The sequence below is a fragment of the Lynx canadensis genome, chromosome A1 (genome assembly GCF_007474595.2).
Source record: "Lynx canadensis isolate LIC74 chromosome A1, mLynCan4.pri.v2, whole genome shotgun sequence".
In the NCBI taxonomy this organism is placed as follows: domain Eukaryota; kingdom Metazoa; phylum Chordata; class Mammalia; order Carnivora; family Felidae; genus Lynx; species Lynx canadensis.
This window is the reverse complement of record NC_044303.2, coordinates 211,021,912-211,047,853: the sequence shown is the minus strand read 5'-3', so window position 1 is coordinate 211,047,853 and position 25,942 is coordinate 211,021,912. Positions and strand designations below refer to the sequence as shown.

Below are 25,942 nucleotides of genomic sequence, written 5' to 3'. Positions count from 1 at the left end.
TGGGCACTGGTATATAGAATAGGCTGGAAGGAAGAAAGATTGGAGGCAAGGTGACAATTACTGTGAGGAAAGTTTGTTTTTTTAGTAGTTACCAGCAAAATGAAGATATAAAGGATGCTTCTAACTCTAGGCCACTGATGTGTTCATTGATCTGCAGTGGGATTTTGTTGATATTCCAAACTAAATATTCCCTTTCCTAAGACTTTGTACTGTGTGTCCCAACCTGGAGCAAATACAGATCAGAGAGATGAATTTCTAAGCACATAGATCTGGGTTAAGAAGAAAGAATCATTACCTAAAGTATTTACTTTGGAGAAATAGGCTCCCTTTTTTGTGGACCAGAATTTCACTGTTGACAGAGTTGAATTTCACTTAATGGGAAATACCTGAGAAGAGGATTGGCCTGTATGTGACCAAAACCAAACCAAAACAACAGCAAAAATGGTAATGTGTGGAGAAGTCAGATGGCTCTTGCCTCTTGTAGAAAAGGTGTGATTGATTATTTCTTTTTTTCTGTCTGCACCCAACTATATAACCCCGTCTAAAAGATCTTAGTGAAGTCACTGTTAGGTTTTATCACAGGTAATGGACTTATTAAGAAGTTACCTTAGGGGCGCCTGGGTGGCGCAGTCGGTTAAGCGTCCGACTTCAGCCAGGTCACGATCTCGCGGTCCGTGAGTTCAAGCCCCGAGTCAGGCTCTGGGCTGATGGCTCAGAGCCTGGAGCCTGTTTCCGATTCTGTGTCTCCCTCTCTCTCTGCCCCTCCCCCGTTCATGCTCTGTCTCTCTCTGTCCCAAAAATAAATAAACGTTGAAAAAAAAAAAAGTTACCTTAACTTCTGCTGCTGATCTTTTGAGAGGAAGAGCCTAGTTCAACTAAAGGTCAAGTCCATATTTTGAAATTACATGTAACTTGTGGTGATTCTTTACCATCACTACCTTCTAGCTTCTCACAACACAGTAACGCCTTTTGTTTTAAATTTTTTTTTTTCAACGTTTATTTATTTTTGCGACAGAGAGAGACAGAGCATGAACGGGGGAGGGGCAGAGAGAGAGGGAGACACAGAATCGGAAACAGGCTCCAGGCTCTGAGCCATCAGCCCAGAGCCTGACGCGGGGCTCGAACTCACGGACCGCGAGATCGTGACCTGGCTGAAGTCGGACGCTTAACCGACTGTTCCACCCAGGCGCCCCAACGCCTTTTGTTTTAAATCGAGAATGGAGAAAGGAAGCAAATATGGTTGGGTTTTAAAGAAACCTCAGAGTTTTTAGGTTGTGAGAAATTTAACAAAATGCGCTGCGTGTGTCCTAAGGCTGTGTTGTCTTGAGCCTCAGTGTGTGCTTTCTGGTTTGATTCACCTTTGCTGTTTTCTCAAATCCTTGATTGTGAATTATGTTTTCAGTTTGTGTTTTATAGAATATGATACAAATTGTAAAAATTGGGTCATGTAACCCTAGTGGATCTGTTACCATAGATACTGCTACTCTGAAAGGTTTCTCTTCCTTTCCAGTGAACTTGGAGAAATTCCCACACTAAAAACACTACAAGTTTTTGGAATCGTGCCAGACGGTACCCTTCAACTGTTAAAAGAAGCCCTTCCTCATCTACAGATTAATACTTCCCATTTCACCACCATTGCCAGGCCGACCACTGGCAACAAAAAGAACCAGGAGATATGGGGCATCAAATGCCGGCTGACACTGCAAAAGCCCAGTTGTCTATGAAGTATTTTTTGCAGGATGGTGTCTCCTCTTTTCTTTGGAACAGGGAAAATAGGCAGGAAGCCCGCTTGCTGGAGCACTCAGCTATTGTTATTCTTGGTTTTCCCTTTGCCTTCATTCTGCAAGTATATTAGACAACCATTGAGAGAAAACTATGAAGTTTTGCTTTTTCTAAGTAACTATAAAAGCTTCCGTCACTGCTTCTGTGCCTTTAAAAGCCTAAGTTTTAGGCCTTTTGAAATTTTAGGAGAACCGGTAATTTCAAGAGACCTTAAACAGCAAGATTTGAGCCACCTCTTCCAAGTGCCCTTCTTATTCAATCTATTTAGAATCAAGTATAAGAGTCACCACCAGCAAATCATTTTCACAGTCTATATGGTAACTTTCTTCTATTTAACTTTTCAGTATTGCTTTATGAGACATAGATTGGTAGAAGAATAAGCTATTTGTATTGTGATGGAACAAAAGAATCATAGGATGGATAGTAGCATTTGTGGTAATCTCTTCTGGAGATAGAAAAATATGCATTTCAACTTTGCCTTTAGATTTGAAGCTAGGTTCATGGAAACAAATAGCCCTGGGCAATTCACCTTGAAACCTAAATTTTAAAAAACAGCTAACCAACCAGAGGTAAAGAATTGGTATGGACTTTGAAGGCTCAAGAGGCAACTTTCTATGACGAGTTAATCTGAAGTACCCTCTGATGCACGTTACTGAAGTTTCCTTCATGGACTTTGTTCCCAAAATTCTGTATTAGCTGAGGAAACAGAACTGTGGTCTTCTAACTTTGCGATCAAATCATGTTAAGTGGGTTCTTTAGCTTTTAAAATGGCTCACTTTGTTTTAGAAAGGTAGTGGTAACCAGTCTTTGTTCTCGAAATTTTGGACAGAATGCCAAACTGAAGTTGCCTGCCATTTTCCTTTATTGCCAAGGCTCTTAAAGTTATTTTTATATTACTCTGGAATCAAGTATTTTAAATTGCCTTTAAAAAAAAATTGTCTCCCACAATAATTGTTTGAAAGCCATTGTTTTATAAAGTTACTGGACCTAGAGTCCTGTGAGAAGAACTGCATGCTCGTTCACTCAGAAAGACACGCCAGAAGTAGGTATGTGTTCCGTGCAGTTTCAAAGCAGTAAGACAGCTTGAACCTATGTAAAAGTTAAAACTCAGGTGTGGAAACTTTTGATAGGAACAGTGATTTTTTTTTTTTTTTAATGGTGTCTAGAAGAAAAATGATTAAGTTCTACTTAAACAACAACAAAAAAAACCGACACAAAACACTAACTTCCTATTTACACTGATGACCTTCCCTGATGTTCAAAATGGAACAAAAAAAGCCAAAACCCGTCATTTCTATTAACGTTGTTTTCAAATCAGGTTTTTCAAATGTTAGAAACAACGATGCGAAGTGCCCTTACCTGCTCAGACCTAAGGACGAACATTTTACAGTGGTGTTATACAAGAAATGATTATGTTTTGATTTTGTACTGGTTAAAAAAGTGCTAAATTTACTACATGAAATTATTGTTTACAGATTAGTGACAAGGGCTGATGATAGGATCCAGATGGGCTGTGATTTCCAGATGCCCTCAGACACACAGTACTTCCAGACTCAAGTCCAGCCATAAGCTATTTTGCTAACATGTCAGAGTAATCTGTATTTTTGTATGTGATTTCTACTTTTATAGACTTGTTTTAAAATAAAACACATTTTTATAAAAATGAGTACTTCAGCTAACTTGTATTCCTTTTTTCTTTCTTTTTTTTTTTTTTTTTTTCTTAAGTCCGGTGGTTGAAATTAGAAAGCATTTGGTGTGGTGTGCCCTTGATCCTGGCCCTCTAGTTAAGGCCCTACAAAATGAGCCCTAAAATGATCCTCTTTGTTCCATCCACTTCATCTGCTTATTATCAAATTAAAATGATAGTTTATAAGGCTTTCGGAGAAGGTGCTAAATACAGGCTTTTTCTTTACAGTGCTTCTAAAATAGTAACATTTCTAAAACATTTGCAGTTCAGGTGATGAGTGTGATAGTCAGGTACTATCAGTGAAAGGCAGCTAGTAGCACTCTTTAAATAGAGACTGGGTCAGCTTATACTGCATATTTTACTTTCATTAGGAAACTTTGAATAGTTCAGTCTGTACCTACAGATCTTGGGAATTCAGTTTCTTTTGAACCCGTCCATTCAAATGGTAGTGTGATTCTTACTGAACATTACCCAGCTTTTCTGGGTGCTTTTCATTATGTTCTGTTATTATCACTACTATGCTTCCTTTTTTTAATGATGAAAAATGCCAAATACATGCAAAAAGTAGACCATATCATAACCTCATTATTTTCTTTTGTCATTAAGTTATGGCCTATCCCATTTTATCTATCATTGCATCCCCCCCCAACACACACACTCATACCCCAACCTGCACAGATTACTTTGAAGCAAAATTTATAAGTATTTTAGTATATACATCTGAAAGATATTCTCCTGAATTATTTCTGAAACATTAAATATCAAGATGCTGTTGAAAGTCCCCCATTTGGTCTCAAGTGCTTTCTAACATGAGTTTGATGAGGCTCCAGACATGATCTATACATTGCATTTGATTGACATTTCCTGAAGTCTCTTAATCTTTGGGATCCGCCCCTGGCCCCTGCCCCAAATTTTTTACTTTGCAGTTTGTTTATGGATGAAACTAGGTTGTTTGTCCTGTGTTCTACATTGTGACTTTTGTTGATGTGATCTCTGTATAACAGGTTAACCTGTCTCTTATTTCCATAAACTGGTAGTTAGATTCAGCAACAAAAAGCTCTAGACCAAGGGTGATTTTGCCACCCGGGAGACATTCGGTAATGCCGGAAAACGGTTTTGGTTGTCACAAGTAGAGAGGTGCTATTGGCATCTAGTGGACGGAGGCTACGGATGCAGCTAACCACCTTGCGGTTTATAGGACAGCTCCGCACAGCAGTGTTACCTGCTACAAAATGTCAGTAAGTGCCAGAGTTGTGAAACCCTGATCTCGAGGCTTATCTTACAAGTTCTTTTTTTGGCGAATCGATACTTGCTAAGTGGTATTATTCTTCCATCAGGAGACACATAACATCTGGCTGTCATTCTTTTTATGATTCTGGCATCTGCCTGTGGCCCTTGATTCCTCCCTCTCATACTCTAGCCACAAGTTCCAGAGATCCAAATTTCTGTATAAAGTAACATATCCCTTCTGTCCTGGTGAACTTCATTTCCGTCCCACGTTTACTGAAGATTTACAGTGTGGAGGATACTGTGTTTGAGCAGCAGCACCGGAGATGATGCAGAGCCTCTGAGGAAAGGCACTAAGTAACCCAGGGACTGGGAAAACCAGAAAGAAGCTCCTTCCCACTGGATACCCTCGCCCTGGAACAAGCGAAAAAGCAACCTCTTTCCTCTCCCTTTCCCAAACTAGCCAAATATCCAAGGAAGTCAAAGTCTCTTCATCAAGAGGCTAACTCTTTGTGATACAGGTTGGAGCTCTAGACTTTGGCAATATTACTGCATTTCAAGTGGATAATCTACAATAGCCCATTTAAAATGCTTACAGAAGTGTTTATAAGATTAATACAATGATCCTGTGAGGAATCCTTTCATGAAGAAAAGATGTTTCGAAGAGAAGATCGGAGGCAGGAGGAAATAGCAAAGCGTAATTGCCAGAGATATTTAAATAGATTATTTTCTTGTGAAAGCCAAGAAGAGCCAGTTTAGTATGGCAACAACATCATTCAAGCCCTCCTTGTCCATTCAAAGAAGGTAAGTGTGGAGAAATAAACTATTTATAGCTGGGGAAATGTCTGTTTAATAGAAGTTTGTAAAAACCTGGTTCTCAAATACTGTATACTTACTTCAAACATCCGTATATCAGGTCCCCCCACACATACCATAAGTAAAGAATGTTAAATTTCAGTGTATGAAAACTATTGTTTGTTCTTGTAATTAGCAGTTTCTTCTCTGGTAGTCCCAGTCCTTATTCATTGTAGAGGTACAGATGAGAACTCATCCCTGCTCCCCAGAAGCTCACAATCTACTGGTAGAGAAAGCTGTATGTTATTCAGATCTCTTCAACGGTCTTTTCAGAATCCAAAGTTTGATTTGATTTTCTTTAGCAATTGATATTTGACTTTTTAAAAGGGAGAAATGAATGAGGTTAGTTATAATCCATCCCTTTACTATCTTATAAAATATTCAAATTAAAATGTTCTTTTCAGGGCGCCTGGGTGGCTCAGTTGGTTACGCATCCGACTTTGGCTCAGGTCATGATTTCACGGTTCGTGAGTTTGAGCCCTGCTTCGGGCCCTGTGCTGACAGCTCAGAGCCTGGAGCCTGCTTCAAATTCTGTGCCTCCCTCTCTCTCTCTGCCCTTCCCCTGCTCTCAGTCTGTCTCACAGTCTCTCAAAAATAAATAATAAACATTAAAAAAAATTTTTTAAATATTCTTTTCTATTTTTCTCTTTAGTCCCTCCTTGTGTAGTCAGTAATTTTCTTAAAAATGTTATCTTAAAGCATATGACACTTTAAAAAAATACTCTTCCTATTTTCCTTAATGTAGAAAACTTAAACCTTCTCATTGACTTACACCCTAATCTCATGCTTATTTTTATGTTAATGTCAAGAATAAGCTGCATTTGAAGTAATTTCTCCTTGTAGCTCAGCAATTCATCAGTATATTTACTCTTTTCCTTCTCATATATTTAATTTTTTCTCATATTATTTATCTGTCACATTATCGCTGGGAACTTTTTTGCACAATTGTCTTGGTAGGTACTACTATCCTTAAGTATAGTGATACATATATGGTACATTGGCACAATGGAATGAATTTTTTAGTAATTTAAATCCTAAAGTACGTTTTTTCTAAGCTTTTTAAAATTGAAGGATAGTTTTATTTTTATTCGTTTTTATTTTAAACTAATTTTATTAGTTTCAGGTATACAACAGAGTGATTTAACAATTATACATTAATTATACATTATGCATTAATAATTAATAATTATACAGCACTCACCATGATAAGTATAGTTGCTATCTATCACCAAACAACATTATCACACTTTTATTGACTTTTTCATTTCCATGACTTATATTATGACTGGAAGCTTATACTTCACTCCCCTTCGCTTGTTTCACCTGACTCCCTACTCCTCCCCTCTGGCAACCACTAGTTTGTTTCTGCATTTATGAGTATGTTTCTGTTTGTTCATTTTCTTTTTTTAAATTACACATATAAGTGAAATCATATAGTATTTGTCTTTCTATGACTTCTTTCACTTGGCATAATACCCTTTAGGTCTGTCCATGTTGTCACAAATGGCAAGATTTCATTTTTTAATAGGTAAATAATGTTTCACTGTATACCACATCTTTGTCCATTCATCTGTCGATGGACACTTGGGTTGCTTCCCTATCTTGACTATCGTAAGTAATGCTGCAGTGAACGTAGGGGTGCATATATCTCTTTGAATTAGTGTTTTTGTTTTCTTCAAATATTTGGAAATGGTATTGTTGCATCATATGATAGTTTTATTTTAAATATTTTGAGGAGCCTTCATATTCTTTTCCATAGTGGCTACATCAGTTCCCACCAACAATGTACAAGGGTTCCCTTTTCTCCGTGTCCTCGCCAACCCTTGTTATTTCTTGTCTCTTTGAAAATAATCATCTGGTAGGTATGAGGGGACATCTTGTGATTTTAGTTTGCATTTCCCTGATGATTAGTGATGTTGAGCATCTTTTCATGTGTCTATTGACCATCTGTATGTCTCCTTTGGAAAAATGTCTATCCAGGTCTTCTGTTCCTTTTAATGAGATTATTTTTGGTATTGAGTTGTGTGAGTTCTTTATATATTTTGGATACTAACCCCTTATCGGATATATCATTTGCAAATATTTTCTTCCATTCACTATTTTTTTTTACCTCTGTTTTTTTAATTGACAGTTTCCTTTGCTGTACAAAAGCTTTCTATTTGGATGTAGTTTCATTTGTTTTTTGCTTTTGTTGCCGTTGCCTGAAGAAGCACATCCCCCCCAAAAAAAAAAAATTGCTAAAACTGATGTCAAAGAGTTTACTGCCTATGTTTTCTTTTAGTTTTATGGTTTCAGGTCTTTAAGTCTTTACCCCATTTTGAGTTTATATTTGTATCAGGTGCAAAAAAGTGCTGTAGTTTCATTCATTTGCATGTAGCTGCCCAGTTTTCCCAGCACCATGTATTGAAGAGGCTATCTTTTCCCATTGTATATTCTTGCCACCTTTGTCACAGGTTATAGTTGATCCTTGAACAAAATGGGTTTGAACTTTACAGGACTACTTATATGCATGATTTTTGAATAAACCTATTAGAAAAATTTTGGAGATTTGTGACAATTTGAAAAAGTTCTTAGGTGAACTGTGTAGCCTAGACATATGAAAAATGGCTAAATACGTCATATGTGCATAAAATATATGTAGATACTAGTCTATTTCATCAATTACTACCATAAAATACACACAAATCTATTATAAAATGTTAAAATTTATCAGAACTTCCATAAACACACACAGACGGTACTTGGTGCCATTTGCAATTGAGAGAAACGTAAACAATGTAAAGATGTGGTATTAAACCATAACTGCGTAAAATTAACTGCAGTCCATACTGTACTATTGTAGTAGATTCGTAGCCACCCCCTGTTGCAATTGCAGTGAGTTCCAGTATCGCGAGTAATCACTTAAAATACCATGTGATGCTAATAATCTCATGAGCAGTTCATCTCCTGTAAGTTGCATATTGCTTTTAAAAAGTGATCTCCCATGGTTCTCACATATTTTTCATTGTGCTTAGTACAACTGTAAGCCTTGAAGAACACCTGAGGACCCATATGAAGTGCCACTCGTGACACTGAAAGTGGTCCCAGGAAGCAAAGTCATGACATTACAAGAAAATGTTGATTGTTTGATCAGTCTGCAGTTGCAGTTCAAGATAAATTCAAGACCATTTCAAGATAAATAAATCCAGCAGAAGGACCACTGTAAAAGAAAGGAAATTTGTGAAGATGTTGGTACAGCTGTACTAGCAGGCATGAACACCCTGCCCTTCTTACCAAATACCTTCTCATCTTGTATTGAAAATGCAGACTTTATGCGGGTTGGGTATCGCTGTAAAAAAGGCATACACCTAGAGACTCTAATATGATTTGAGAAAAAGCAAGGTCATTATATGACAACTTAAAGCAAAACGAAGTAAAGCATTTAAAGCTGGAGAATTTAATGCCAGCAAAGGATGGTTTGATAATTTTCTAAAAAGGTTTGGCTTAAAAAATGTCAAGATAACAAGAGAAGCAGCTTCTGCCAACAAAGAGGCAGCAGACAAGTTCCCAGACCCCATTAAGAAAATCCTTGATGGGGCGCCTGGGTGGCGCAGTCGGTTAAGCGTCCGACTTCAGCCAGGTCACGATCTCGCAGTCCGGGAGTTCGAGCCCCGAGGCAGGCTCTGCCCCAGAGCCTGGAGCCTGTTTCCGATTCTGTGTCTCCCTCTCTCTCTGCTCCTCCCCCGTTCATGCTCTGTCTCTCTCTGTCCCAAAAATAAATAAACGTTGAAAAAAAAAAAAAATTTAAAAAAAAAAAAAAAAAAAAAAATCCTTGAGGAGAAGGGATATTTGCCTGAACAGGTTTTAATGCAGATGAAAGTGCCCTATTCTGGAAAAAACAAAAGACATTAGTAAGGAAGAGAAGTAAGTAGCAATATATAAGGCAGAAAGGGACTGCCTACCTTTTTGTGCAAATGCACTCGGGTTTATGATCAGCACTGCCCTTTGCTAAGCCCCAAGCCTTAAAGGGAAAAGATAAACACCAACGGCCAGTCTCTTCACTGGACAACAAGAAGTCCTGGACAATAAGACCTCTTTCTAAATTGGTTCCATCGGTGCTTCGTCCCTGAAGTCAAGAAGTACCTTGCCTGTAGGGAACTGTTTTTTAACATTCTTTTGGTATTGAACAATGACTCTGGCCACACAGAACCTCGTGAGTTTATCGAAGTGGTCTACTTGCCCTCCAACACAATGTCTCTAATTCGGCCTCTTGCTTAGAGGGTCATGATGATCTTTAAGGCTTACTACCCACAGTATTCTATGGAAAAGATTGTGTATGCAAGAGAACCTTGCTAGAACATCATGAAAGCCTGGTAGAATTTTCCATTGAAGATGGCATTGTCACAGAAAAAGCCAGGAAGGATGTCAAGCCCTAAACGAATTCTTGCTGGAGAAAACTGTCCAGATGTTGTGCATGACTTCACAGGATTTACAACAGAGCCAATCAAGGGCACCATGAAAGAGATTGTGGGTATGGCAAAAAAGGTGGGGGATGAAGGCTTTCAAGATGCGATTTTTGGAGAAATTCAAGAGCCAAGAGACACCACACCAGAAGACTTAGCTAAAGATGCCTTGATGGAGACGAGTGCTTCTGAACCAGTGTCGGATGATGAGGAAGAACACCTAGAAGAAGCAGTGCCAGAAACCAAATTGACATTAGACAAGCTGGCAGAAGGGTTCCAGTTATTCAAGACTGCTTTTGATTTATTTTACTCCATGAATATGGGCACAGAAACTAAAGCAAATGGTGGGAGAAAAATTGGTACTGTATAGAAACATTTTTAGAAACGTGAAAAAGCAAACAAGACAAATTGCAATGTACTCCCATAAAGTTACACGGAGTGTGCCTCCTCCCCGTCCTCCCCTTCCACCTCCTCCACTTCTTTTGCCTCTGCCACGCCCGTGTCTGTGTGCAAGACCACGCCCTCCTCTTCCTCCGTCGTCTCCTCCTCCTCCTCCTCCTCCTCCTCCTCCTCCTCCTCCTCAGCATATTCAACACGAAGACAGGATGAAGGCCTTTATGATGATCCACTTCATGAAAAATAATCTTGCTGTATAGTTAATAAAGTGCTGTGTGTACGTGTGAGTGTCTTAGTGTGAAAATCTGACAATTGTGTGGCAAGAACTCTGATATGTTTTTGTGTCATCATCATCATCACCTAAGTATTCATGGGGTAGAACATCGTGTACAAACACGTATGGAAGTAGATGGCCTATCCTTACATAGGCATAAAGTGAGTGATATTTAATGTAAAATTAATGACATGTTATTTTCTTACTGTTTATAACTTTGTTTTCAAAGAATTACAGTATGCCTCTCGTTATTGGAGAAAATGTATCAGCCTATCATCAAGGTAAGTGCTTTTTCAAAAAAAAAATGTAACAGTATTTCCAATACTGTGTTATGAATATGATGGTAATACTGTGTGCCATAAATATTTTATAGTGATTCATTCATTAGTGTACAGGCTAGGACACTGTGAAACCATATTATTTACTCTAGGCTACTATAGGGCAATGATATTGCTACTGCTTTGTAATCAATGCATGAATCGTTATACCTGTGAATATGAATTTGTTTTTCACATCTTTTCATTTTTGATGTCTCGGGTTAATATGCATAACATTTACAGGGTTTTGTATTATGTAAGACAGTATTGATGTTAGTAATGACAAATGATTAATCTTGTAAACAGATGACATAAATTTGAGGTATTGATAAATATAGTAAGTACAATACTGTAAGTACATTTTCCTTAGGATTTTCTTAATATTTTTTTCTCTGTAGCTTACTTTATGGTAACAATACAATATATAATACATATACCATACAAAGTATGTGTTAATTGACTGTTTATGTTATCACTAAGGTTTCCAGTCAATAGTAGACTATTAGAGTTAAGTTTTGGGGGGAGTCAAAACTTACATGTGGAATTTTAACTGTGCTGGCTGGGGGGTTCGGTGCCCCTAACCCCCACATTGTTCAAGGGTCAACTATAATTGACCATATAAACATGGGTTTATTTCTGGGCTCTAATCTATTCCATTGGTCTATTGGTCTGTATTTGTGCCAGTACCATACTGCTTTCATTACTATAGCTTTGTAGTATAGCTTGAAATCAAGGGATGTTGATGCCTCCAGCTTTGTTCATCTTCCTGTAAGATTGTGTTCAGATCTTTTGTGGTTCCATACAAATTTTAGGGGTATTTATTCTAGCTCTGTTTTAAAAAATGCCACTGATATTTTTTTAATGTTTGCTTACTTACTTACTTTGAGAGAGCAAGCAAGCAAGGGAAGGAGCAGAGAGCAAGGAAGAGAGAGAATCCCAAGCAAGTTCCGTTCTCCGTGTGGGGACTGACAGACATGGGGCTTGAGCTCACGACCATGAGATCATGACCTAAGCTGAAATCAAGAGTCAGACCTTAACCAACTGAGCCACACAGGTGCCCCGCCACTGGTATTTTGATAAGGGATGGTATTTTGATAAGCAATCTGTAGGTTGCTTTGGGAAGTATGTACTTTTTAACAATATTAAGCCTTCTAATCCATGAGCACTGAATATCTTTCAGTGTATTTGTGTCATCTTTCTTTCATCAGTGTCTTATAGTTTTCATATTTTTCTTTCACCTCCTTGGTTAAATTTATTTCCAGGTATTTTATTCTTTTTGACGCAGTGATAAGTGGGATTGTTCTCTTAATTTCTCTTTCACGTGGTTTGTTATTAGTATATAGAAGCACAACAGATTTCTTTTTTTTCTGCAACTTTTCTGAATTCACTTATTCTAATAGTTATTTGGTGGGTTTTCTATATATAGTATCATATAATCTGCAAATAGTGACTGTTTTACTTCTTCTTTGTCAGTATGGATGCTTTTATTTATTTTTTCTCACTTGATCCTATGATTTCCAAACTACATTGAATAAAAGTCATGAGAGTGGGCATCTTTGCCTTGTTCCTGATCATAAAAGCTTTCAGTTTTTCACTGTTGATTATGATACTAGTTGTGGTTTTGTTATATATGGCCTTTAATATGTTGAGGTTTCTTTCCTCGGTACTCACTTTGTTGAGAGGTTTTATCATAAATGTTGAATTTTTCTAAATGCTTATCTGCATCTGTTAAGGTGATCATATGATTTTTATCTTTTGTTAATGTGGTATATATATCATGTTGGCTGATTTGTGGATATTGAATCATCCTTTCATTTCTGGAGTATATCCCACCTGATCATAGCATGTGATCCTTTTAATATATTGTTGAATTCAGTTTGCTAATATTTTGTTGAGGGTTTTTTGCATCTATGTTTTTAGGGATATCAGCCTGTAATTATGTATGTATATATGTATATAGTGTCTTTGTCTGGTTTTGTTATCAGGTTAATGCCAGCCTTGTAGAATAAGTTTGGAAATGTTCCTTCCACTTCAGTTTTTTAGAATAGCTTGAAAAGGATAAGTATTAACTTTAAAAAATTGTTTGCTAAAGGGCACCTTGGTGGCTTAGTCGGTTAAGCTCCCAACTTGGGTTCAGGTCATGATCTCATGGTCTGTGAGTTCAAGCCCCACATCAGGTTCTGTGCTGAGACCTCGGAGCCTGGAGCCTGCTTCAGATTCTGTGTCTCCCTCTCTCTCTGCCCCGCACCTGCTCTCTGTCTCTCAAGAATAAATAAATGTTAGAAAAAAATTTTTTTTTTTTTTTTGCTAAGATTTACCTGTGAAACCATCTGGTTCTGGACTTTTGTTTGTTGAGAATTTTTAAATTACTGATTCAGTTTCATTACTAGTAGTTCTGTTCAGGTTTTCTCTTTCTTTCTGATTCAGTCTTGGAAGATTGTATGCTTCTAGGAATTTACCATTTTTTCAAGGCTGCTCAATTTGTTGGTAAATAATTGTTCATAGTAGTCTCTTCTAATTTGTGGTGTCAGTTTTAACTTCTCTTTGAATTTAGATTTTATTTACTTGGGCCCTCTCTTTTTCTTGATGAGTCTGGCTAAAGGTTTATCAATTTTGTTTATCGTTTCAAAGAATCAGTTCCTTCAGTGATTTTTTTTTCTATTGTTTTTTTGTCTTCATTTCTGTTCTGATCCTTATTATTTCCTTCCTTCTGCTAACTTTGGGTTTTGTTTGTTCTTCTTTTTTCTAGTTCATTTAGTTATAGGGTTAGATTGAGATTTTTCTTGTCTCTTGAGGTAGGCCTGTATCACATTACAAACTTTGTTCAGAAGTGCTTTTGCTGCATACCACAGATTTTGGAGTGTTGGGATTCTAATTTCATTTATCTTTAGGTGTTTTTTTATTTCCCCTTTTTAATTTTTTCATAGACTCAGTTGTTGTTTAGCCTCCACATGCTTCTGTTTTTTTCCAGGTTTTTTTTCCTGTAATTTATACCTGTGTCCATACTGTTGTGGTCTGAAAAGAAACAGGCTAGGATTTCAGTCTTCTTAAATCTATTGAAACTTGTTTTATAGCTTAACACATGATCTGTTTTGGAAAATGTTCCATGTGCGCTTGAAAAGAATGTGTATTGTGCCGTTTTGGTGTGGAAATGTTCTGTATATATCTCTCGAGTCCTGTCTTGTCTAATGTTACATTTAAAGCTACTGTTTTCTTATTGATTTTCTGTCTGCATGACCTATCCATTGATGTAAGTGCAGTGTTAAAGTCCCCTACTATTATTTCATTACTGTCAATTTCTCCCTTTATGTCTGTTAATATTAGCTTTATGTTTTGATGTATGTAGGAGCTTTATACTCCTAGGTTAGACGCATAGATATTTATAAGTGTAATATCCTCTTGTTAGATTGATCCCTTGGTCATTATGTAAGGCCCTTTGTCTCTTGTTACAGTCTTTGTTTTAAAGTCTGTTTTGTCTGATAGAAGAAGTATTGCCACCCCAGCTGTCTTTTCATTTCCATTTGCATGGAATATCTTTTTCCATCCCTTCCTTTTCAGTCTGGTATGTCTTTTGGTCTGAACTAAGTCTCTTTTAGGCAACATATATAGCGGTCTTTTCTTTTTTTAGTATCTATTCAGCCACTCTCTTTTAATTGGTGCATTTAGTCCATTTACATTTAAAGTAATTAGCAATAGGTATGTAATTATTGCCATTTTGTTCATTGTTTTCTGGTTGATTTTGTAGTTGTTTCTTCTGTTGCTGTCTTCCCTTGTGGTTTGAGAACTATTTTTAGAGTTATATTTGGATTATTTTTTTCTTTATTTACTTATGGTGTATCTGTTTGAGGTTTTTGGTTTGTGGTTACAATGAGGTTCATGTAAAACAACCTATGTATATATAGCAGTCTGTCTTAAGTTGATGGTTGCTTACATTCTAAAGAATTCTAAAAACACATTCTTACTCCCCCCCCCACCGCCGTTTTGTTTTTGACATATTTTACATCTTTTTATTTTGCATATCCCTAATTACTGTAGCTGTAGTTGATTTTACTACTTTGCCTTCTTATTAGTCTTATAATGGTTGATCCACTACCTTTACTGTATGTTTGCTTTTACCAGTGAGATTTGTTTTTCTTTCATAATTTTCTTCTAGTTATGGCCTTTTCTCTTCTACTTAAGTAAGGCCCTTTAACATATCTTTTAAGGCTAGCTTAGTGGTGAAGAATTCCTTTGGGGTGCCTGGGTGGCTCAGTTAGTTAAGCATCTGACTCTTGGTTTTGGCTCAGATGATCTCACAGTTCGTGATTTCGAGCCCACTTTGGGCTCTGTGCTGACAACACAGAGCCTCCTTAGGATTCTGTCTCTCCCTCTCTCTCTGCCCCTCCTCTGCTTGCCCTATCTCGTTCTCTCTCAAAATAAATAAACATTTGGAAAAAAAAAAAAAGAATTCCTTTAACTGTTGTCTGGAAAACTTTCTGTCTCCAATTCTGAATAATAGTCTGGTCAGGTAGAGTGTTGGTGTTCCTAGGTTTTCTTTTCCCTTTCATCATGTAATATATTGTACCATTCCCTTCTGGCCTGCAAAGTTTCTGCTGAAAAGTCAGCTTATAATCTTATGGGGGATATAACTAGTTATTTTTCTCTTGCTGTTTTTAAGATTCTCTCTTTTAGTTTTTTTAACATTTTAATTATTGTGTCTTGGTGTAGACCTCTTTGGGTTCATCTTGTTTGGGGCTCTGTGTGCATCCTGGACTTGGATGTGTGTTTCCTTCCCCAGGTTTGGGAAGTTTTTAGTTATCATTGTTTCTTTGTATAAATTTTCTGCCCTCCCCTTCCCCCCCCACCCCGCTTCTCCTCTGGAACCCCTATGAAATGAGCATTAGTGCACTTGATGTTGCCCAAGAGGTCCCTTAAATTATTAAATTTAAATTCATTAAAAATTTTTTTTTTCTTTATGTTCAGCTTTGGTGATTTCCACCACCACGTCTTCCAGATGCTGGTAGTTCTTCTGCATAATCTAAACTGCTGTTGATTCCCTCTAGTGTAGTTTTTGTTTATTGTTGTATTCTTCGGCTGATTGGTTCGTTTTGATTTATTTTTTTAATTTTTATTTTTGAGAGAATGCAAGTGGGGTAGGGGCATAGAGGGGGACAGAGGATCTGAAGCAGGCTCTGCTCTGACAGCAGTGAGCCCGATGTGGGGCTTGAACTCACAAACCATGAGATCATGACCTGAGCCAAAGTCAGATGCTCAACCAACTGAGCCACCCACGTGCCCCAATTGGTTCTTTTTTTATATTTTCTATATATTTGTTAAAGTTCTCACTGCATTCATCCATTTTTCTCCCAAGTTTGGTAAGTATCTTTATGACCATTACTTTGAACTCTTTATCAGTAGATTCTTTATCTCTGTTTCATTTCTTTTTCTGAGGTTTTGTCTTGCTCTTTCATTTGAAATATATTCCTGTCTCATTTTGACTATGTTTCTTTGTATTAGGTAGATCAGCTATGTCTCCCAATCTTGAAGGAGCAGGCTTATGTAGAATGTGTCCTGTGGGACTCAGAAGGGCACTCCACCCTTATCACCAGAACTGGGCACTCCAAGGTTATCACATGTGGGGGATATGTGCTGTCCTGTTTTGGCCAGGGCACAATGTTGTGATCGTGCTGCTGGGTAGAGCTGATCCCCCAGCTCAGCTGGCTGCAGCACTTAGTTGCAGTTGCTATAGATGCACTCGTGGGCTAGGCTGCTTCCCAAGGGTAGGAGCTGCTTTGGAGAGGAGCACTGGACCAAGGCCACCCCTGCTGGGTATGGTAGGATGGGAGCTGTTTTGGAGGGGCACCTGCTAGAGTAGGCTATTTGGATGGATCAGGTCTGTAAGGGAGTAGGACAAGGCAAGCAGTGTTAGCTAGGTAGTGGCAGAAATGGTGCCTGCCAGCAGTAGGTCAGCTATGTCCTTTGTGAAAGATTAATTGACCATATAATTGTGAGTTTATTTCTGGGTTTTCTATTCTGTTCCATTGATCTATGTGTCTGTTTTTGTGCCAGTATGATACTGTTTTGATCACTACAGCTTTGTAGTATAACTTGAAGTCTGGAATTGTGATGCCTCCAGTTTTCTTTTTTTCAAGACAGCTTTGCTATCTGGGGTCTTTTATGGTTCCATACAAACTTTAGGACTGTTTATCTAGATTCTGTTCTGTTGGTTTGTTAAGAATGCTGTTGGTATAGGGATTGCATTAAATCTGCAGATTGCTATGGGTAATATAGGCTTTTTAAAAAAAAGTTTATTTTGACAGCGCAAGTGGGGGAGGGGCAGAGAGAGAATACCAAGCAGGCTCCACACCAGCAGCACGGAGCCCAATGCAGGGCTCAAACTCACAAACCGTGAGATCATGACCTGAGCCAAAACCAAGAGTCAGATGCTTAACCGAGACACCCAAGTACCCCTGGGTAGTATAGACATGTTAACAGTACAATCCATGAGCACAGAATGTCTTCCCATTTCTTTGTGTCATCTTTCTTTCATTAGTGTTTTATAGTTTTCAGAGTACAGGTCTTTCACCTCCTTGGTTAAGTTTATTCTTAGATGTTTTATTAGTTTTGGTGTAATTATAAATGGAATTGTTTTAATTTCTCTTTCTGCTGCTTCATTATTAGTGTATAGAAATGCAACAGATTTCTGTATATTGACTTTTTATCCTATGACTTTACTGAATTCATTTATCAGTTCTAGTATTTTTTGGGGAGTCTTTAGGGATTTTTATACATAGTATCGTGTCATCTGTAAATAGTGAAAGTTTTACCTTTTCCTTGCCAAGTTGGATGCCTTTTCTTTTTCTTGCCTGATGGCTGTGGCTAGGACTTCCAGTATTATGTTGAATAAAGGTGGTGAGGGTGGACAGCTTTATCTTTTACTGACCTTAGGAGAAATGCTTTCAGTTTTTTTCCCATTGAGTATGAGGGCTGCTGTTGTTTTTTCATATGTCGCCTTTATTATGTTGAGGTATGTTCCCTTTAAACCTACCTTGAGAGTTTTTATCATGAATGGATGTTGTACTATATCTAATGCTTTTTCTGCATCTATTGAAATTGCCCTATAGGTTTTATCCTTTCTTATTGACGTGATGCATATGTTGATTGATTGTGAATATTGACCCACCCTTGTTACACCCTGGGTATAAATCCTGCTTGATCATGGTGAATGATTTTTTTAAATGCATTGTGTTTGGTTCAGTTTGCTATTTTATTGAGGATTTTTGTATCCATGTTTATCCGAGATACTGGCCTGTAGTTCTGTTTTTGTGGTGCCTTTATCTAGTTTTGGTATCATAGAATGAATTTAGAAGTTTTTCTTTCTCTTCTGGTTTTTGGAATAGTTGGAGGAGAATAGGTATTAACTCTTTAAATGTTTGGTAGAGTTCACCTATGAAGCCATCTGGTCCTGGACTTTGGTTTGTTGCAAGTTTTTTGATTACTGATTCCAATTTCATTGGTGGTAATCAGTCTCTTCAAATTTTCTATTCCTGTTTCAGTTTTGGTAGGTTACATGTTTTTAGAGAGGCATCCTTTTAGGTTGTCCAATTTGTTGGCATCTAACTTTTCATAGTATTCTAATTGTATTTCTATGGTATTGGCTGTTTGGTTTTGTCTTTTTTGAGGAGTTTGGCTAGAAGGTTATCAATTTTGTTTATATTTTCAAAAAACTAGCTCCTGATTTCATTGATCTGTTCTATTGTTTTTTTAGTTTCTATATCATTTATTTCTGCTCTGATTTTTATTATTTCTTTCCTTCTGCTGGCTTTGAGTTTTGTTCTTTTTCTAGCTCCTTAGGTATAAGGTTAGATTGAGATTTTTCTTGCTTCTTGAATAGGCCTGTATTGCTATAAACTTCCCTTAGAACCACTTTTTCTGCATCCCAAAGATTTTAGACTGTTGTGTGTTGATTTTCATTTGTCCCCATGTAACTTTATATTTCTTCTTTGATTTCTTGCTTTTAGTAGCATGTTATTTAACCTCCATGTCTTTATGGTCTTGCCAGATTTTTTCTTGTGGTTGATTTCTAGTTTTATAGCATTGTTATGAAACTAGATGAAAAGATGCATGACATTACTTAAGTCTTTTTGAATTTGTTAAGACTTGTTTTGTACCCTAATATGTGATCTGTTCTGGAGAGTGTTCCATGTGCATCAAGTGAATATTTTTTGATAACTTTGTGTTAACTGGTTCTAATGATTTATACATAGTTTATTTTGATATTTAAAAAGTGAAATGAATGGAAATTCTTTATACCTGAAGGCTACTAAACATTCAATATGATTTGATTTAGTGGGGCCACGAATATAAATACATGTGGAACATCAAAACTAGTGAAAAATATCTGCAGAGTCTATACTTAAAAAGTAACTACTTTACCCTCTGCTTATATAACAAGTCCTAGTTCTGTGTGCAACATCAGCAGTATCCTGGAAAGTATCTTTTCCAGGTGGAAAAGACCTGAAACATACCATTTTGGGAGAATCTGATTTTCCATTAATGGTTCTATAAGAGTTAAGCAAGCAAATGTAGTTTAAAAAAAAGATAATACCAGTTTAATTATGTTTATTCACATAGTTGCCATTAAAAGGTTAACTCATTCATAAACACATTTCTTCTATTGCAATATCCTTTGCCTCTTATCTCTTAACAAATAAATCCCCAACACCTAGCAGAAATGTTAGTTATACTGCAAATGCAGCACATTAACTATTTTTTAAACCTTTAAAATATGGCTTATGAACAATTTTACAGAGCAGATTGCCTATTAATATGTAACATTAACAGATCTATGGTACCATTTTGGATAGAGTTGGCATTTTTGTCAAGGTATTTTAAACTTCTTAGAGGAATTTTTATGGTGTGGAATTTCACTTCTTCATAAAGTGTTATCTTAAGTACATTTTTAAATCAAGCCAGAAACTAGATCCAGCTCTGGGAAAACACTAATTTTCATTGTACACATCATGTAAACACTGCTTTGAACGTCTATGCAGATACTCTTCGAAAAGAAAAACAGATTCTTGTTCTGGATATACATCAAAACCTAGATTACCTTTGTATAGTAACATTTATTTAAAAATTTGACAAGAACATATTAAATGTTGGCAAAAGTAATAGCACTCAATTCGATTATATATCCTAGCTCTCACAGAATTTGAGCCCACTCGTCTCAAGTTCTATCAGGACAGTCTTTTTCATTGATCAACTGAGATCCAGCATCTGACACAGTACATGGCACAAGGTATGTGTTCAATAAATATTTCAATGTTGAACTTTTTAGCAGCAAGTGAAAAAAAACAGATACAACTTTGAATAAATGGCATGAAATTACCAGTTGTCTCATGACACAGCAATAGGTGCTTTTTGTGAAAATTCTAGGATTACTTGTAAGTAGATCAATAATTAGATAATTTCCTCTCAAACTAAAGGAAATCTCATAGTGGAGGGAGGGCAAGAGAAGCCATAACATTTTATCTCCCAAAGCTAATGTGTAAAAACATGGAATATGAGCTAGTGAAAACTACCATGATATTAAAAGCAAGGCAATTCCAACTAATTGTGTTTTGCATATTTATTAAAGAATCCATTTTCTGACAAACCTCATAATACTGGATGAAAATATTTTTAAAAGGTTTTACCAAACTCCTAATAGAATACGTCTAATCAGTTCATTCTTATAGTCTCTGATTCCATGTTAGAGTTTTAAATATGGAAGGAATCTATTAAGACTCAAAACCATTTAAAAAAAAAAGTCTCTTCCCTCAAATAGCTATTGGATAATTAATACATTTGCAACAGTATCATGATTTTGTCCAGATATATGTATTTCACCCAGAACTGTCAAAATTAACCTGAAAATCAATTAAATGAAAACATTGATAATTTCAAAAATGATTTGAACTTCTTAAATCAATAGAGCCATAACAGTATTGTCCTCTGAAATTAGAAAATTCTAAGCACATATAAAAAACACATTTACCTACTTCAGTTAGGTCAATGTCAGGATTTATCAAAAATTCTCCATCAAAATTTTTTAAAAATCTTGATTTTTAGGTACTATAAAAAATATACCCTAATTAAATGATATATGTTGGTCTGACCAATTCCACAAAGTTAGGAAAGGGAAAAAAAAAATCTTGTACAGTGAAATTTCAAATCTTAAACATTTAATCCTTTATTTGAGCTTACCTCTCTAAATTTAAAAATGTATCAGTACTCTTTGATACCAACTATAAGCAATGTAGAAGTATAAATTCTGATCAGTTTAGTCCATCCATTCTCTAACACAGTGAACATCTTTTTTATCCAAATCCAAAAGAAGAATAATGCAAATCTCACTTCCTTGGTCACCTTTGGAGCTCAGGGCCAACCAGTCTCAACAATAACCAAAATATGTAGCTTTATGATTGGTAGTCTGTTTCTGCAGTGAACGTATTTTCCCAGTAATCAAAATTTGTCATCTGAGGAAATTTTTCATTACTCTAGAATCACAGTTCGAAGCTCATCTTCTTTATTGATCATCATCGAGGCAATTGCTCCATCATTAAACTCAAAAGAAGTACCTCCATCCACAACCATGCAGGCATCCCAACAACGAGATCGAACACATACCCTAAGCAGAAAAAACATCTCATTAATATAAAGTTTTCTTAACTTTAAATTATGATTTCTTTAATTTTCATTGAAACTGGCAGATCATTCGGCCTTGATTTTAAAAATCAAGTTGTTCTTTGGTTTGAGAGAGTAACTGTATGTTATCAAAATCTCAAAATTAAGATATTCAGGATAGCTCCATTCACCCAAACATTTTCAAGAGAACAAGTTCAGACTTGATGGAACTCACAGGCTTTTTTCATATGACAAAATGTTGAGTTATTACTATTTTAAGTACTAATATTGAGAATGTAACTATTTTCATGGATAATTTTGACTTAAGAACAAATGAAGAGGCACAAATGAACAGCTCAGTGAACACACTTGTGCAGCCTTCATCACCCAAATGAGGAATCAAATGTTCCCCAGCTCCCCCAGAAGCTCCCTCACTGCTGTCCTCCAGTCTCTACCCTTGGGCCATCCTTCCCACGCATGCCCACTACCCTAATTTCAGTCACCATAGTGGTAATAGCTCTGTTCTTAAACTTTATATAAATGGAAGAACACATAGGTTTGCTTTGTGTCTAGCTTCTTTTGCTTGACAGTTTGCTTGTGGGCGCACCCAGGTGGCTCAGTCAGTTAAGGGCCAGCTTTGGCTCAGGTCATGATCTCATGGTTCATGAGTTCGAGCCCCATGTGGGGCTCTGTGCTGACAGCTCAGAGCCTGTGTCAGATTCTGTGTCTCTCTCTCTCTTTCTGTCCTTCCCCTGCTCATGCTCTCTCTCTCTCAAAAATAAACAAAAAAGTATGCTTGTGAAATTCATCCATGGTTATTACATATAGTAGTATTGTGTTGTGTTCATTTTCATTGCTATATGAAAACATTTCCATTGTGTGAAAATACCAAAATTTACGTATCTCCTCTATTCATAGACATCTGGGTTTTTACTACTGGAAGTAGTGCTACTACAAATATTCTTAAGCATCTCTTTTGTTGCAGACGTATGTGTGTATACATTTCTGTTGGATATATACCTAAGAGCGAATTTGCTGGGTCACTGTGTATACTTTATTCAGCTTTGGTAGGTAACTGCCAAACAATATGCCAAACTAGTCCTAAAAATACTGCATGTAAGTTGCAGTTACTCCCACCTTACCAACAACTAGCACCTTAGCTATTCTGGTGGGTGTGTATGGTATCATATTATATAGTTTCAATTTGCATTCCCCACATGAATAATAAGGTCAAGGATGTTTTTCATACACTGAGCCATTTGGATACCCTCTTCTGTGAAAGGCCTGTCCAGGACTTCGGCAATTTTTCTACTGAGTTGCCTTTTTCTTAATAGGGTGTAGGAATCTTTACAATATTCTGGATAGAAGTCCATTGTTGCATATCTATCACTCTGTGGCTTGCCTTTTTTTTTTTTTTTCCTTAATGGTGTCTCCATTAAGAAAAGTACTTAATTCTGAATAGTTCAATTTCTCCATCTTTTGTTAATATTGTCCAACTGCCAAAGTCATGAAGCTTATTCTGTTTATATGAGCAAAATTTAAATGTCTTTGTAATTTCACCTAAATTGAGTACATAGATTTGTCGATCAAAATTAACTTTCAAATGAGTAAAAGGAATTTGTTTTTCCTAGAAAAAATATCAACCATATTTCAAAAAAGAAAATATGCACACTATATACGTAGCAATTCATAATTAAACTGTTCTTTGCTTGCCATGAGACAAATGACATTTTTTCATAGTTTTGTTTAGAAAATTGGGCAACCTTTATAAAATAAATTATAAGGTTTTTTGATATCTTCCCTTCAAACAAAAATCAAATTCAGTAAATGCGAGGAAGAGGGAGGTCACTTTTAGGAAAAAGCTGAAAGAAATGAGTCCTACTCTAAAAGTTTACGGCTTTACAAGTTAGGTTTTATATGAATATTTGTCCTGCTTTTTTTTTTTTAATCCAATAGCATATAAAAAAAAAGCTGCTTTCCAGTTTCTTTTAAAGTGATAATTTGATCTTATTCTGTCTTAATATATGAAAACAACAAATCCATATCACCCAGTTAGATAATTATGCCCCTTCTATTTACTTATAGTTTCTCTAAAATGGCACAAGTTGGGAAAGGAAATATTTCCTCCAGGGTATATATAGCATGACGTCTCACTAGTTGCAAAAGCCCTACTTTTCCTACTAGATTAAGTGTGAATGAGTGAATTTCATCATACTGAATACTTTAAAACCAAAACCCATTTATAATTACAAGAGATGGAAGCATAGTCACAGGCTGGCCTTTGGAAGCTTACTTTGACGTGAAGCAGCGCTGACGACTGCTGGAGAAAACTCTGTTTGCTATTGGTTCTCGAATACTGAAAAGTATTTTTGGTTCTTCTGGACTATAGAGCAGCGATTCGTTATATTCATTTGTTACTATAAGGGAAAAAAAGTATTAGCACATTCAAAGAAAGACAGTCACTTCTGAGAAGTGCAAAATGAAAAATGGATGCTATGCTATCCCCAATTTAAATGCAACTCTGTTTCAAAGGTCTGTTTGGCAGAAACTTTCTTGGAACTCACAACACATTCCATTAAAAGAACAAAAAACTTTATAAAATGAGGATTAGGTTTCAAGATAAGGTCACCAAAGCCCCTGACACATCAGCTGGAGACATACTGGGGAGTGGGCTACAAAACCAGTAATTAAACAAAAGTAGAGGAACTTGGGGCATTCAAAAACAGAACCTGAGTTGCCATAGTCCCTTGCCAAATTCCCTTCCAAAACACCATGTCAAAGTGTCCATAAATATTAAGTTAATTCTCTTGATTAAAAATGCAGTCTCAAAAAAATTACAGGTAATACGCTTTCTCTAATGAAACTCTCATTACACAAGATATTTTTAGAAATCTTTGGGACCTGCTTTCTAACCAAGAGGCATATGACAGTTGGTAGGCAAAACATAAATTGGTCAAAAACAATTATACAAGGAAATCAGGCTTGAAAGAACGTATAGTTGAACACCACATTAAAACATTATACGACTGTCAGACAATCCACCTTATTTACCAAAATTTTGTTTAAATTATTTGGCTCCTTGAAAAAAATCTAATTTACTCTCAAAAATTTGCTCCTCTGGAAACACAAACACTCAAAATGTGCTAGCTACAGCTGTCTGGCTGGGTCCAGTGGGTAGAGCATGTAACTCTTGATTTCAGGATCGTGAGTTCGAGCCCCACTTTGGGCATAGAGATCACTTAAAAAAAAAAAAAAAAAAGTGCTAGCTCTGAAGGTAGTTCCAGAAATGTCTGTAACAGTGACTGCACTACTGGCATTCACTATTGTTTCTGAGGACAGTCAAATCTTCAAAGGAATAACATTCATTCAGTAAAGTGGAAAAATCACTGTATTTTATGCATACCCTTAAATTAATTTACATGCCCGATATAAATTTCAGTTGTTTTATATATGTTTTAAGTTAAATTATTTTTTGAAGTTTTTTATTTTGAGAGACAGTGAGCGAGCATGAGCAGGGGAGGGGCAGAGACAAAATCCCAAGCAGGCTCTGCACTCTCAGCACAAGCCCAATGCAAGGCTCGAACTCATGAACTATGAGATAATGACCTGAGCTGAAATCAAGAGTCGGATGTTTAACCTACTGAGCCACCCAGGCGCCCCTTTAAGTTAAATTATATAATGAATCAACTACTGTAAATGCCTAATTTAACTCTAACACAGATTTAAAGCTAATGCTAGCTCATAAGCTGTGATCAAAATAATCATTTTGGTCTCAAATTGAGAGAGGGAGAAAGTCTGTTTTAGACAGTTGAAAGGGACTTCAGAGATTTAGTCCTGTTTTCAAACTATTAAAGGCCAACCATGTCCCCCAGTAAAGTAAGTCTTATGTGGAAATCTAAAATACACACATAAATGAACTGGCACTATTCAAATACTTTATTGTGTATTGCTAAATTATTTAAAAGGCAACCAAAAAGAGTGAGACTATTTTGATAACTCTTAAATTCAAGTGTCTGTGTTTATGGATGCCAGCTGCAGTCTTAAATTTGCCAATATCCACTTTGTGTATTTGGTTTTGGTTGTATATGTTGAACACCCTTACATAGATAAGGAGATGCACTATGAACAAGTTTGGATTTTTTAATAATCTTGAAAACTTAGGATACTCTTCAATTAAACAGAGACAACTAGAGAATCTTTAGTTTGAGGTCTGTACAAAAATGATTCTGGTACAGGAGAGGGGATTTTAGTGAGTTAATTTCATAAGCAAGTCAAAGGAATGTGTTTTCCAATTTAAGAATTTAAATATTTAGAA

General features: G+C 36.5%; 2 protein-coding genes across 3 annotated transcripts in view; one reads left to right on the top strand and one right to left on the bottom strand.

Annotated features, from left to right (window-relative positions):
• Positions 1-3,067, top strand: part of SKP2 (S-phase kinase associated protein 2) — a 32,549-nt gene extending 29,482 nt beyond the window's left edge. The window contains exon 10 of the mRNA XM_030331229.2: positions 1,511-3,067. Coding sequence (XP_030187089.1) covers positions 1,511-1,724 — 214 coding nt within the window. The 3' untranslated portion in view covers positions 1,725-3,067. The remainder of the gene's footprint in view (positions 1-1,510) is intronic.
• Positions 3,068-19,561: 16,494 nt separating this feature from the next.
• NADK2 (NAD kinase 2, mitochondrial) overlaps positions 19,562-25,942 on the bottom strand; it is a 49,826-nt gene continuing 43,445 nt past the window's right edge. For both annotated transcript variants that reach the window (XM_030331207.1, XM_030331215.1), the window contains 2 exons: positions 23,921-24,044; positions 19,562-21,631 (listed from right to left, as the gene is read on the bottom strand). In XM_030331207.1, the coding sequence (XP_030187067.1) occupies positions 21,496-21,631; positions 23,921-24,044 (260 nt within the window). In that variant the 3' untranslated portion in view covers positions 19,562-21,495. The remainder of the gene's footprint in view (positions 21,632-23,920; positions 24,045-25,942) is intronic.